Below are 15,741 nucleotides of genomic sequence, written 5' to 3' on the forward strand. Positions count from 1 at the left end.
CAAGGATGGTCTGGGAGAAGGACCTGCCATGACGTCATGGTCATGTGTCCGCGACGTCATCACAAGTCCTGCGCACCTCCGCGAGAAGGACCTGCCGTGACGTCACGGTCATGTGACCGCGACACGGTCATGTGATCGCAACGTCATCACAGTTCCTGCGCTCCTGCGTGAGAAGGACCTGCCTTGATGTCACGGTCACGTGACCGCGACGTCATCACACCCTGGAACCGGAAGCTGCCACCTGCACCCCACACAGGCGACAGAACTACAACGCGCCTGCGGAAGGTGAGTATATGTTTATTTTTTAACCTGTGACATACGTGGCTGGGCAATATACTACGTGGCTGGGCAATATACTACGTGGCTGGGCAATATACTACGTGGCTGGGCAATATACTACGTGGCTGGGCAATATACTACGTGGCTGGGCAATATACTACGTGGCTGGGCAATATACTACGTGGCTGGGCAATATACTACGTGGCTGGGCAATATACTACGTGGCCGGGCAATATACTACGTGGCCATACATATTCTAGAATACCCGATGCGTTAGAATCAGGCCACCATCTAGTAATTAATAAACGTTTACCGATCTTATATGAAGACACCACGTTGTTGAATATATTAGAGGAAGGTATAAATGTTGTTTCAAGGAGGGCTCCTACTGTGGGGAATTTAGTCTCCCCAGGTTTGTTTTGTTCTGACACTAAATCTACTACATGGCTGGAAACAAAGGGATTCTATAGGTGTGGCACAACATCGTGCAGCACGTGTGAACATGCACATATAGGTAAAACCTTTTCTGATAACTCAAATGACACAGTTTATGATATAAGACAATTTATAAATTGCCACACTACTAATGTTGTATATAAAATAGATTGTGATTTGTGCAATTTGACTTACATAGGCTGCACCACTAGAAAATTTAAAACGTGCATATCTGAACATATAAGAGACACCTTGAAAGGTAGTAATAGTAATAGAAATATTTCAATGGTAGCCAAACATTTTATTACATTTCATGCAGGAAATTTGTCCGCAATGAAGGTTCAAGGAATAGAACAGGTAAAAAAAAAACCATTGCGCGGAGGAGACACAAAAAGACGTCGTCTGACTAAACAAGCCTATTGGATTTACAATTTGCATACGAGACATCCAAAAGGCCTCAATAGGAAAAATGAGCTGTTGGATCACTATTTGTAAATTTTTATTGCTATGTTTTTGTACTGTGTTGCATGTATGTATATTTTAATATTGTGCAGTATAAATGTTTGACAAATGCCCAATGAAATCAAATGGGGGCTGTGTGTGTGTGTGTGTGTGTGTGTGTGTGTGTGTGTGTGTGTGTGTGTGTGTGTGTGTGTGTTCATCACCAGGTGGACTGATTAACTATGTAAGGACAGAAGTGATGCCATATATAAAGACTCACAGATGAGGGTGAGTTCAAGCTGTGAAAAAGATTATATTAGATCGAAACGCGTTGCTTGTTTTTCTGTATCCACTGTAACTACATCCACTTTGCACAAGGACTTTGCATTTTTAATAGAAAAATAAAGAATTGGAAATTTTAAAAGGAGCTGGAAATACTAAATTTTTTAACATCACAAGCCTCACCAAAGAGAAGGGGCCATTAAGTTTGGGGTGAGTTTTTTTGTTTGAACAAATATAGCAGGATCATTTTTAAGTTGATAATGTATGACCCTCAAATGATGGTTTAACTTTAAACATTGAAATTGCCCTTGTCAGAAAAAAGTTTCCCCACCTGTTATTTGGCATGAATTAGAATATAACCACAAAATGGATTTCAACCACCAAGATATCATTGTAATCAGAATAACAGTGCCGACCTGACACTGTACGTGTCTGGAGGCTGCTGTGCACAATCCTGCTGACAGGTTCCCTTTAAATGTGATTGGCCCATACTGAACATGACCACATCCCCAATTAAATAGATAGTGTTCAAACTATGTAACCACATTACCTTAGTTTTGGTCATTTTAATTTGCCCCTTCAAAAGGTTTTCAATTTGTTTTTAATGGATTTATACAAATTATGGGTGACGTTGAAGTTGAAAAAAAAGATATGAGTTATTTTTTTACGTGACTAGAACTGGCATTTTAACAAGTGCGTGTAGACTTTTTATATCTACTATAGTTCCCAATGCAGCACTCTTCAGTTCAGTGGAAATACTTTTACCTTTTTAAGTCCATCTTCTACTCCAGGTATGATCATAATACAGGCTACTAAGGTTCCAAGAAGAAGGAAAACCGAGAAAGTGAGGCGGGTTATTGTTGAATTCTTTGTAGATGGGCAACATCCACAGAGGAGGCATGGTGCTGTGCCACACAGACATGAAGCCTATTGTGAGAAAGAGGAATAGTAAAACACTGATGCTTTAATGAGAATGTTTAAAATAAACTAAGGAAATACTACGGTGCAGATGGGTTAAGAGAATACCAGCATCAAGTATCACTCACAAAACACATGAAAAAAAAAAAAAAAAAAGAGTATCTGTCAGATCGATAAGTAACAGACGAGAGAGAGAGAGAGAGAGAGAGAGAGAGAGAGAGAGAGAGAGAGAGAGAGAGAGAGAGAGAGAGAGAGAGAGAGAGAGAGAGAGAGAGAGAGAGAGAGAGAGAGAGACTGAGACTCAGCTGTTCACCAGACATCAGAGGCCAGAGGAGGGGAAAACAGCAATGGAACAAAAAAGGGTTAGATGTGAAGCCAAGAGGATCAGGACACAAAGGCTACAATGCAGAGCAGAGTGTACAGCTCTCTCCCCACAATATTCACAAGGAACCATACTAGTTACTTACAAGACAGCAGTGTGTGGAGGACACATAGTAAAAACACAATGCATAGGTAGGAACCAGAGGTGCCCATTAGCAGCTTCTGAACAAAAACTGTTACCCGAGTCACACTATACATACGGCTATGAGGATAAGGAAAATGTATATTTTAGAAGTTTCCGAGCAGGCCGATTTAGTAAGAAGAGCACTTGGCAGGGTCTGTACACAGACTGTAGATATGGAGGAGAGCGCAAAAGTCTGCACAATGTTAGGAGAGGCACATCTGATGTACAGACAGCAGACATTAGAAGTGGGCTCTTCTCACTAAGCACAGTAACACCAGACGGCCATACTCTAGGCATAGGTGCCAGCAGAAGCTCTCAGAATGTGTCCAGCTTATGACTAGGGTTCAATTCATCCGACAGATACCAAGAGGTTCCCTTCGGCCTCCATGGGCCGTATACAATCGGTACACCACTTTTTTGCACAACAGTGAAGTATACACTTCTATTTCATACAAACTTATGCAGTAAAAAGGTATACATTGCAGTGTTCAGGGGAGGGGGGGTTTAAATCACAGCCTCTGGCAGACATTACCTAATATATGTACACCACTATCCTCAAACCCAATTTATGGCCCAAAAAGCATATTTAGAAACCAAAATGTAGAAAAAAAAAAAAAATCAGGCTTTTTTTTTTTTTTTTTTTTTTAAAGAGGGACGAAAACATTTTTATTGAACAGATTAAAAAACATGTATAAACACATGTATAAATATAAGAACAAGTGTTTCCTAGAATATAAATAGAACAAACAGGTAAACCTGGATACACAAGTTATACTTTACAAATAAGCTGCACTACAAAATGAATGCAACACTCATATGCAACATGCATAAATCAGAATATGTAACATACAGGAAGAAAATAGAGCAACTACACATGCACATCATGGCCCAATGCTGTATAACCAAGGGACATCAGTAATGATGGCATCTCAAGTACATATGCAAATGAAGTAAAGTGCATGTGCAACCAGGTAAGTAAATAGTCACCTGGAGGCTGCACAAAGCCTTTCAAGCGAAATGCACGTCAGGTGTGAAGGCTACCTGGATATCTGCACTCTGTGGTAATATCTTTGACATTTATATTTATATGTTTTATTAATTGCTCAGTCTATATATGCATACTATGGCTGGTCACTTATTACACTTAACCCTATGCTGCTATTAGGGATTGAGGTTTTTACTTACCACAACCTATCACAGTTTACTTTGTGTTTTTTTTTTCTACTCAGACTATTAGTATATGAGCCTTATACATATATGCTTATATACTCCAGGTGACTACGGTACTTACCTGGTCGCATATGTACTTCAAATGCAATCATTACTAATGTCCCTTTGTAAAAATAGCATTAGCCCATGATGTGCATGTGTAGTTGTACTGTTTTCTACCTGTATGTTACATATTACAGTTTATGCATGCTACATGTGAGTATTTTGTAGTACAGCCGATTGGTAATGTATAATTTGTGTATCCAGGTTTACCTACCATTTTTTCCTGTTCTTGTGTCGCCTCCTGTTTATTCTATAGATATTCTAGGAAACACTAGTTCTTATATTTATACACGTGTTATCATTTACGATCGCCTAAACATATTGAGACCCCTAATTTCCCTCATACATTTCTAAATTCATATACCCCAGAACAACATGTGGCAGTCGATGAGTCCTTGATGAGTTTCAAGGGTCGTCTGTCATTCCGCAAATTCATCCTCTCCAAGCAAGCCAAATACAGCGTCAAACTGTACAAAACTTGCGAGAGCATATCAAGCTACACATCCACTTTCCTAATATATGAAGGTAGGGACAGCCAAATCATCCGCCTAAACTGCCCCCAGACAATTGGCATCCCAGGCAAAATGGTTTGGAATCTAATGACGCCCTTTGTTCATAAAGGGTACCACGTGTACACCGACAATATTATACTAGTATCTCCCTATATAAATCCCTCCACACTGCTAATACAGGGGTCTGTAGGACAGTCAGGAAAAAGCTATTGCAACTTCTGTCACAGTTGGTGTCCTGACATTTGTAGAAGGGGGCATCATTCTCACTTGCAAGCGATCAACTTTTTTCAGTGAAGTGTAATGACAGAAAGGACGTGTACATGATGACGACAGTGCATGTGGACATCACTGTGCCGCTCAGCCGATCTGCAGCACAGATTACAATAAATTCAGGGGTGACGTTGAGCTTTCAGACCAGGTGCTTCAACCATACCTGGTGAAGCAGAAGACCAGGGCCTAGTAAAAAAGAGGTAGCAATCTACCTAATCCAAATTGCTACCTACAACAATTTTGTCCTGTACAAAAAATCCCAAGGAGCACTCACTTTCCACCAGTTCCAGAAAAAAATAGTTGAGTGTCTCATATGCACAGGAGCAAACCTTCAAGTCCAAGGATGTCCGGAGACTTGCAAAGCACCATTTTCTTAGCCCCATCCCTGCCACTCCACCCAAAAAGTATCCCCAAAAAAGATGCTGGGTTTGTAGGAAGCACGGTAAAATGAGCGATTCTCTGTACTATTGCCCCATGTGCCCTTCCCAACCAGGTCTGTATCTCCCCCTGTTTTGAGACCTATCACACATCTTTCAATTATTAGTTTTTTTTTCCAAATGGTTTATATTTTCTGCTTAAGGGGTCCCGGTAGAGTAATTTTTATGGAACAAGTAATGAAAAATAATATTTTCATCAGTAAATCACATTTTACCCCATTTCACAATTACCGTATATACTCGAGTATAAGCTTTTTTGGGCTGAAAGTCCCCCTCTCGGCTTATACTCGAGTCATACCCAGGGGTCGGCGGGGGGGTTGCAGGGGGCTGTCTAATTATACTCACCTGCTCCCGGCACAGTCCCTGCAGGTCCCTGGCACAGTCCCTGCAGGTCCCTGGCACCCCAGCTTCTTCCTGTACTGAGCGGTCACATGGCACCGCTCATTACAGTAATGAATATGCGGCTCCACCTCCCATAGAGGTGGGGCCGCATATTCATTACTGTAATGAGCGGTAACGGTGACCGCTCAATACAGGAAGCTGCCGGCGTCGGGGAGGCAGGGACTGCACAGCGCCAGGAGCAGGTGAGTATAATGGGGAGGGGGAGCGCTGCTGTGTGTGATATTCACCTGCTCCTCATTCCGGGCACCGCTCAGTCTTCAGCGTCTTCTGCAGTGACGCTCAGGTCAGAGGGCGCGGTGATGTGATAAGTGCTCGCCCTCTGCCTGAACGTCAGTGCAGAAGACGCTGAAGATGGAGCGGCACCGGAACGAAGTCAGGTGAATATTGAAAGTGCCGGGGACCTGAGTGACGACGAGGTGAGTATGATTTTTTTTTTAATTTATTTTTTATTGCAGCAACAGCAAATGGGGCAAGTGTCTGTATGGAGCATCTATGGGGCCATAACGTTTGTGCAGCACTATATGGGGCAAATATCTTTATGGAGCATCTTGGGGCCATAATCAACATTTGTGCAGCATTATATTAGGCAAATATGTCTATGGAGCATCTTATGGGGCCATTATTAACCTTTATGCAGGATTATATGGGGCATATTTTAATATGGAGCATCTTATGGGTCCATCATAAACTTTATGGAGCATTATACGGGGCTCCTGATTCAATATGGATATTCAAAAAACACAACCTACTGATGTCTCAATTAATTTTACTTTTATTGGTATCTATTTTTACTTTTGACATTTACCGGTAGCTGCTGCATTTCCCACCCTAGGCTTATACTCGAGTCATTAAGTTTTCCCAGTTTTTTGTGGCAAAATTAGGGGGGTCAGCTTATACTCGAGTATATACGGTAACTCGAGGACTTCAATCAATCACATACCAAACTACTATTCCAACAAATTCTCATCCACGTACCCACGTTTGTACACTCCAAAAAAATGGACCTCACAAATGTTGTTGAAAAAGTCAGGTCATTTGACAATGAATTCCAGGACTTGATTACTCAAAAATATTTTTTGACCATTCATCTTGGTCAAAAACATTTGTTTCTATTTATATTACCCATATATTATTTATATTCGTGATATGGGCATGATCATTTTATTGGAGGATATATAAAAATGAGGCTATTCCATACTTACACACTATGGGTTTTACTGCTTGGTTCTTGCCGAACCTCCTGTATCATACAATACTTTTAGAATTCTGTAGGTGATTGGTTGTTTTTGTGCAGACAGTGTTTCCTACCTTAGCGAGCAGGAGACTTATGGTGTACCACGTCTATTGGCACATTTATCCCTCATTTAGGGATTGAAGGAGCTAAACAGATGTTGTACAACCAGTATCTGAAAGATAAACCTGTCATTCTAGCCCTGCTGGTGTTCTTGCATCTTTGGAACAAATTCAGGTTTGCCACATACAGTAGATGGCTTCAAGTTCCTCCACATTTTGCCCTTCATTCCAGTACGGTTTGTTCTTCCTGCTACAATATATGCAATAGCAAGACAACTGTTTTGTTGGCAAGACCAAGTTTTATAATCCACAAATGTGCTTTTAGGTGCATGTCTCCCTTTGTGAATCAATTTCTAGAAGGATTTTCTTGTTTGGTACCTCAATGTAAGCTTTGAACGAGTCGTGGAATTCCAACAAATTTACCTTAAAGACCAAATGGTGCACCATCTATTATTATCGGGACAGCCATGTTCAGTACTCACATTAGTGCATATTGGATATATTTCTGAACACCTGAAAAACTAGTGCACAAAGTTTCAGGTGTGTTCCTCAAAACAAAAAACATTTATGAAAGTGACAGTGGAAAAAAATGCAAATTGTACATTTTCAAACTTGGGTTGCATCAACTGCATAAAAAATGATATCAAAATACTCAATACCTCCGTAAATACATTATACCCTGTAATTTACAAAAAAACAAACACACATTTATGGGGGATTTCTGTTGCTCTTGAACCACACAGGCTCTGGAAATTACAATTTATTCCAAATTGAGCAAAATTTGTTTTCCAAAATGCACATTGCCCCCTTCCGTTTTAAGCCCTGCCGTTTGTCCAAACAACTATTTGACTACATATGGGGTATCGCTGCGGTCATAAGAAAGTGTGTAACAAATAGTGGGGACCACTTTTCGGCATTACCTGTGGCAAAAGTGAGAAATTTGCGTCTAAAGCAAGGTTTTTGAGGGAAAAAAAATAAATAAATAAATAAACCCGACATGGCGTCCCCTCTCAATGTCAGCCAATTTTGCGTTCAAAAAGTCAAATGGTGCTCTTTCCCTTCTGAACCTTGCCACAAGGGCGGACAAACCGCCTGTTCAACCTGTGCAACTGCACAGGGGCCCGGAGCGGGAGGGTGCCCCCGACGGGCATACAAAGCAATGAATGTGAATGACAGCCGGTGGTAGTATTACTGCTAACAGGAGAAGCGGGGGGGGCGGCTCTGCTGCACGCATGTGATATGACAGTTAAATGGGCCCCCCTCCATATATTATGCTGCTATCCAGCCAGCTGCTACTGCTGTGGTCTGCGGTGAGGTGACAGGTAGCAGACGCTGGACCAGGAAGAGAGGAGGGAGGGGGAGGGCCTCTCAGTCACTGAAGCTTGCAAGTTACTCTGCTTGTGACTCACTGTTACTGTGCACGGGCAGTAGTTCGTGCACTCTTCCCAGAGCCTCAGTGATCCGTGGAACTGGGTCTTTACATTACACATGAAAATGGGGGGGGGGGTGAGGGGAGGAATGAATTAACCACTGGTCTAGGTAGGGGAAGGGCCATCCCCCTTGAATAAATGTATTAAAGTGATCGATCCACTATATAGGGGGTGGATGGGGATAGAGATCTACAGAGTGCCTGGTACATGTTTAAGGTTATATAGCGTGCACAGTGACATTTGTGCATGGTTACCTCTCAGCCAATCACACAATGCCTTACAAGCACATCTGTGATTGGCTGTCAGGATGATCTGCAAGTGTCTTCTGTGCAGATATGACATCAATTGCATGACTGATTTGTGTTATATTCAGTTGTTAAGTATGGAACTTAAATTTATTATTTAGAGTTGATAGTTGTGTTCTAAACTGATAAATATTACAACCTATATGTTTACATAACTTTGTTGCGCTATGGAGGGGGGGCCCGGGAAGATTTCTTGCACAGGGACCCTCTGCAGTCTGTGTCCACCCCTGCCTTGCCATGTGCCCAAGCGGTGGTCCCCCCCACATATGGGGTATCAGCACGCTCAGGAAAAATTACACAACAAATTGTATTGTCCATTTTCTCGTTACCCTTGTGAAAATAAAAAAAAAAAAATTTGGTCTAAAGTAATATTTTTTTTGTGAAAAAATGTTAATTGTTCAATTTTTATTTCCACATTGAGCACTTTGAGGGGTGCAGTTTTTAGAATGGTGTCACTTTTGGATATTTTCTGTCATATAGGCCCATTCAAAGTCACTTCAAATGTGATCCGGTCTTTATAAAAAAAAAAAATAAAAAAATGGTTTTGCAAATTTTATTGGAAAAATAAGAAATCGCTGGTCAACTGCTGTAACTTCCTCGCAAAAAAAAAAAAAGGTTTCAAAAATTGTGCGGATGTAAAGTAGACATGTGGGAAGTGTTATTAACTATTGTGCGCAACCTAATTCTGATTTAAAGGGCGTAAAAACTAAGTTTGAAAATTGCTAAATTTTCTAAATTTCCATTTTTTTCACAGATAAACGCAAGTAATATCGAAAAAAAATTTCCACTATCATGAAGTACAATATGTCATAAAAAACACTCAATTAGGCTGGTTTCACATTTGCGTTTTTTGCCGCTGCGTTTTAGCGCAAAAAAAGCATGCTTTTTTTTCCTATATTTAACATTAAAAACGCATGCTTTTTTTGTACGCGTTTGGCGACGCATGCGTCTTTTCTATGCTTGCGTTTGGTTGCAGAAATGCAACGTAGTAATTTCTAGAGGCTTTTTTTGCGGCAAAAAACCTTTTGATGTCTATGTAAACGCATGCGTTTTTTTAGCACATGCGTTTTGTTGCGTTTTTGAACGCATGCGTTTCAATTAAGATAACAATGTCTAGACACTGATAAGCCACCCCCCACCATCAAGGTGATAAAAGGGAGGGTGTGGACAGTTGTAGGTCACTTGTCACCAGACTCTGAAGCCGAAGACACCCTGACAGGCCACATCTTGGAGGAAAAGACAATGAACAATGTGAGTATATCGTAGCCAATGCCTTTATTTTTTATTTTCTGTCTCTACATGTCCTAATTTCTGCCATTTTTTTCTTTCTACATGCATCAGAATGTCATCTTTGGATTCTTCGTCTGGTGAGGAGTTTCAGCCACGACAGTCGGAAGTGGAGCATGTCAGTGAGGTGAGTATTTGCCTCGTCAGATTGGTAAGTATTCACTGTCACATCGACACATGTGACAATTTGATTTTTCCTTTTTTTAGAGCTCTTCTACTGCGGCAGAGACAGGGCCGGAGCAGCGGAGTCAAGGTCCGGTGGAAAGGCGGCAGCGGGTACGTATACAAGGCTGACTGTCCTCAGTGTAATATTCTTGAATCTTCCTTTGTTTCCACACGTATTTCTAAACTTTTTCCTTCTGGAATCCTTTTGTATCTTGACCTTCCTATTCATGCCATTTCTCAGCATCTTTTTTTCTTTGTTTTCCTTATGTAATTGAGCAAACTTTAATGACTTTCTTTATCTTTTAGGTTTCACAACGGGACCATAACCTGATAGACAATGACCTACTCATCACCCTGGTCCAGGAGCGAGTCCCGTTGTGGGACAGCCGGGATCCACTGCACTCGAACAACACCACGATCCGGCGGTTGTGGATTGAGGTGGCCCAAGCGATGTGGGATGGCTGGGACAACGCCACGACACGGGTCCGAAATGCATTTGGTAAGTATTGCACTGCAGTGTGAAGCAGCAGAGACCTTGGCCATGCTCACTCAACTGTGTGTGATGAAAGAAACTCTACAGAGTTTCTCTCATCACACACAGTTGGATGAGCACGGCTAAAAGTCAATTTTCTGACCATAAGGGATTTTTTTATTAACAGTGGACAAAGTAAAAACACGTTGGCGTTCGATGAAGGACCGCTTCAACAAGGACCTGCGTGAAGAGAGTCGTGATCCCAGTGGTTCAGGAGCAAGGATCAGACGATACAAATACCATCGAGTATTGGCATTTCTAAGACCGGTCCTTGCCCAGAGAACGTCAGTATTTATCACGTGCATTAGACTGTGTTGTATTGCCATAATCTGTATTTTTAAATTCCACAGGATTTTGCGTCTGGTTAATTTTTGGTATTAATTTTCTTTTTCCTTTTTTCACAGCACATGGAGCACAACTGTTGGCCCAGGTTCTGGAGCGGTCCTTCATCCGACAGCCACGGACACGTCCCAGCCATCCAGCAGCGCAGCAGCAGGTGGGCCTTCCACACTAACTGGAGACCAGGGAGCTGGTCCATCAGGTCTTCCCCTTTCGCAGTCCTCTTCCACTGCCCCCTTTTTTTTAGGCACATCCCGGCAGCGGCAGAGGGCTTCGGACAGGTCACTCATGCCCGAGTTTTTGCACTTGAGCTCGGTTTTACACGAAGCAATCAAGGCTTTAGGTGACCGAATGGATGTTTCACATAACCTCTTGAATGCACGTATCCAGGAGGTCACCAAAAGCCTTGATCAAGTGAAAGCCGACCTCCAGAGGCCAGCTCATCATTTTTTTAACCAAATTGAGCAGGGCATGTCGGAAAACCTTACTCCTGATCTCCAGCTGAGTGTCATGCAGGCCTGCAATGCGGCTTACGTGCAGGCTATGCAGCAGAGTCGGTATTTCCAGCAGACAGTGGCGGCATATCCAACTGTGCCTTCACTGTCACGATTAACCTCAATGCCGACCTCTGCTGCATACCACTGCATGGCCACCTCTATTCCTTCCACAGGCGGACTCCACTACAGTGCCAGCACCATGACGAGTGCAGTTGGACATCCCACCGCCACCACCGTGACAACCGCTGCTCCTGCTTGGACCTCCTGCACTGACACCACGATGCAGCAGGACCCTGGCATGGCTTTCCGGACCACCCCCACCACGATGCAGCAGGACCCTGGCATGGCTTTCCAGACCGAGCCCACCACGATGCAGCAGGACCTTGGCATGGCTTTCCAGACCGCCCCCACCACGATGCAGCAGGACCCTGGCATGCCTTTACGTACCGCCCCCACCACGATGCAGCAGGACCCTGGCATGGCCGTCCGCTCGCCAATCACTATGGACTGACAGTGCAGCCGGACCCTGACAGGTCACCCACCACCACGCCACACGAGCCCACCAAGACGTCCCACAACCAGGCAAACCCAAAAAAAACCCAGAAAAAAAACAAAAAAAAACAGAGGACTCTTAGCATTCCTCCCCCTTCACCTACCAATGTGTCTGTAATGTCAGTTTTGTCTCACCCTTCTAGTGCGTCTCAAGCCTCTCATGTGTCAAGCCCCATCCCCGAACTTCCAGACCCTTCTAGTTTCATTGCCCCTTCTCCTGCCACCTCTGCGTCGTCCACGGTTAGGCAGGCCTCAGTTCTTCACACCCCCCTTTTACATCACTCTACCCCAAGCCGGCGCAGTAAAAAATAATTTTTTTAAGTTGTTAAATAAATAAAAAAAAGTTTGATTTGCCACAATTATGTTTGGTTTATTGTGTCTATGGCCGCCGGCAACACACACCGTGCGTCAAGAAACATCGCCAGTAGGGTTGAGCTTAACAGATCGGCAAATTCCAAAAGTCGCCGATTTTTGGCAAAGTCTGTTTTCGTGAAACCCGACTCGATACTGAAAACCATGTCATATCCCCCTTTTTTTTTTGCATATTCCACACTACTAATGTTAGTAGTGTGTATGTGCAAAATTTGGGCGCTGTAGCTATTAAATTTAAGGGTTAAATTGTGGAAAAAAAATCGGCGTAGGCTCCCGCGCAATTTTCTCCGCCAGAGTACTAAAGCCAGTGACTGAGGGCAGATATTAATAGCCAGGAGAGGGTCCATGGTTATTAGGCCCCCCCTGGCTAAAAACATCTGCCCCCAGCCACCCCAGAAATGGCACTTGGCCACTCTCTTCCCACTCCCGTGTAGCGGTGGGATATGGAGTAATGAAGGGTTAATGTCACCTTGCTATTGTTAGGTGACATTAAGCCAGATTAATAATGGAGAGGCGTCAATTATGACACCTATCCATTATTAATCCAATTGTATGAAACGGTTAAAAAAACACACATTATTAAAAAGTATTTTAATGAAATAAACACACAGGTTGTTTTAATATTTTATTGCTCTCTCAATCCACCTGAAGACCCTCGCTTGGAAAAATAATAAACCAACAATATACATACCTTCTGATGATCTGTCACGTCCCACGATGTAAATCCATCTGAAGGGGTTAAAATATTTTACAGGCAGGAGCTCTGCTAATGCAGCTGTGCTTGTGCCTATAAAACCCCGGGGAATGAAGGTAATGTAGGTCAATGACCTGTATTTACCTTCATTCGCGGTGATGCGCCCCCTGCTGGATGTCCCTCGAACGTGGGAAAATATTCAGAAAAGTTACCAGGCTCGAGGTCATATGAGGACATCCAGCAGGGAACGTATCACCGCGAATGAAGATAATGTAGGTCAATGACCTGTAGTTACCTTCATTCGTGGTGATGCGCCCCCTGCTGGATGTCCCTCGAACGTGGGAAAATATTCAGAAAAGTTACCAGGCTCGAGGTCATATGAGGACATCCAGCAGGGGGCGCATCACCGCGAATGAAGGTAATGTAGGTCAATGACCTGTAGTTACCTTCATTCGCGGTGATGCGCCACCTGCTGGATGTCCTCATATGACCACGAGCCTGGTAACTTTTCTGAATATTTTTCCACGTTCGAGGGACATCCAGCAGGGGGCGCATCACCGCGAATGAAGGTAAATACAGGTCATTGACCTACATTACCTTCATTCCCCGGGGTTTTACAGGCACGAGCTCAGCTGCATTAGCAGAGCTCCTGCCTGTAAAATATTTTAACCCCTTCAGATGGATTTACATCGTGGGACGTGACAGATCATCGGAAGGTATGTATATTGTTGGTTTATTATTTTTCCAAGCGAGGGTCTTCAGGTGGATTGAGAGAGCAATAAAATATTAAAACAACCTGTGTGTTTATTTCATTAAAATACTTTTTAATAATGTGTGTTTTTTTAACCCTTTCATACAATTGGATTAATAATGGATAGGTGTCATAATTGACGCCTCTCCATTATTAATCTGGCTTAATGTCACCTTACAATAGCAAGGTGACATTAACCCTTCATTACCCCATATCCCACCGCTACACGGGAATGGGAAGAGAGTGGCCAAGTGCCAGAATTTTCTGGGGTGGCTGGGGGCAGATGTTTTTAGCCAGGGGGGGGGCAATAACCATGGACCCTCTCCTGGCTATTAATATCTGCCCTCAGTCACTGGCTTTACTACTCTGGCGGAGAAAATTGCGCGGGAGCCCACGCCAATTTTTTCCACAATTTAACCCTTAAATTTAATAGCTACAGCGCCCAAATTTTGCACATACACACTACTAACATTAGTAGTGTGGAATATGCAAAAAAAAAAGGGGGATATGACACGGTTTACTGTATGTAAACCATGTCTCATATCATATCAGGTTATGATATTAACATAATAACTAGCACCTCTGCTTTTATCACCCACTCCTGGTTTTTGATTACAAAAAATGATATTAAATACATATCAAATACTGCCAGTTTTAGGACAACCTTGGTTTGGAGAGGAAAAAGATAGGAGAGATGGTCAACACAAACAAAACTAAAGTTTATTAATGAGAAATATTATTATTGTAGAAAATTACTGGTACAGATAAAATTACAACAGGACATTTACACAACATTGTCCTGCCATGACACACGTCCAATATCTGAATCAAAAAAGGCAGCAAATTGGTGCCGCAGGTGACCAACGGCTGCAGTTGACCGCAGCGGGTGATGCTGAAATCGGGCAGTGGGTGTGCAACTGGTTCATCCAGTTCAATGTTGGGTTGCTCCTTAGCCATTATATAATTTTGCAGAACCACACAGGCTTTGACCACCTCGTCGACTGTTTCCACTTTTAGATTTATGGCTGATGCAAGAATGCGCCATTTAGCGACCAGAATGCTAAAGGTACACTCCACTGTTCTTCGGGCCCTGGTCAGTCTGTAGTTAAAGATCCTTCTAGTGTGGTTCAAGTCCCGACTGGAATAGTGCTTCAGTAGGTTTTCACACATCTGAAAGGCCTCATCCCCAACCATAACAAATGGCATCGGTGGTCCTTGAGTGTTGGGAAGAGGTTGTGGCGGTGGAAAATTGAAATTTTGCCATTCACACGGCGGCCCATATCCGAGTTCTTGAAAGTCTGGGAATCGTTGCCACGGCCAAAAGCTTCAATGTCCACGGCGATGAAGCAACATTCCGCATCAGCTATTGCCATGAGCACAACAGAAAATATTTTTTTATAGTTGAAGTACTCTGATCCTGTTCTGGCAGGTTTGATAATGCGGATGTGCTTTCCATCCACCACTCCTAAACAGTTGGGGAAATCAGACACACTCCAGAATTTTTCAGCTATTTCAAGCCACATGTCCGCGGTGGGTACGGGTATAAACTCATCCCGGAGTACATTCCGCAAAGCCCGGCAGGTGTCCGCAACTATTCTGGACAGGGTGGATATTCCAAGCCGGTATTGGAAGTGGAGGGATGATAAACTCTCTCCGGTTGCCAGAAATCTGTAAGAAAAACAGAAACAAAAAAACATTACAATCTATCCTATTTATGGTATGTTTACGCTAAAGAAAGGTAAATAGCCAAAACATACATGTGTGAAAACAA

The 15,741-nt window shown here is 42.9% G+C and overlaps 1 protein-coding gene across 4 annotated transcripts in view; it reads right to left on the minus strand.

The window, feature by feature from the left end:
* The window catches only part of SERINC2 (serine incorporator 2), a 313,329-nt gene that overhangs the window by 239,775 nt on the left and 57,813 nt on the right, over positions 1-15,741 (minus strand). For all 4 annotated transcript variants that reach the window (XM_077295553.1, XM_077295556.1, XM_077295554.1 and 1 more), the window contains exon 2: positions 2,203-2,364. In XM_077295553.1, the coding sequence (XP_077151668.1) occupies positions 2,203-2,364 (162 nt within the window). The remainder of the gene's footprint in view (positions 1-2,202; positions 2,365-15,741) is intronic.

This window comes from Ranitomeya variabilis, chromosome 3 (genome assembly GCF_051348905.1).
Source record: "Ranitomeya variabilis isolate aRanVar5 chromosome 3, aRanVar5.hap1, whole genome shotgun sequence".
Classification (NCBI taxonomy): Eukaryota; Metazoa; Chordata; class Amphibia; order Anura; family Dendrobatidae; genus Ranitomeya; species Ranitomeya variabilis.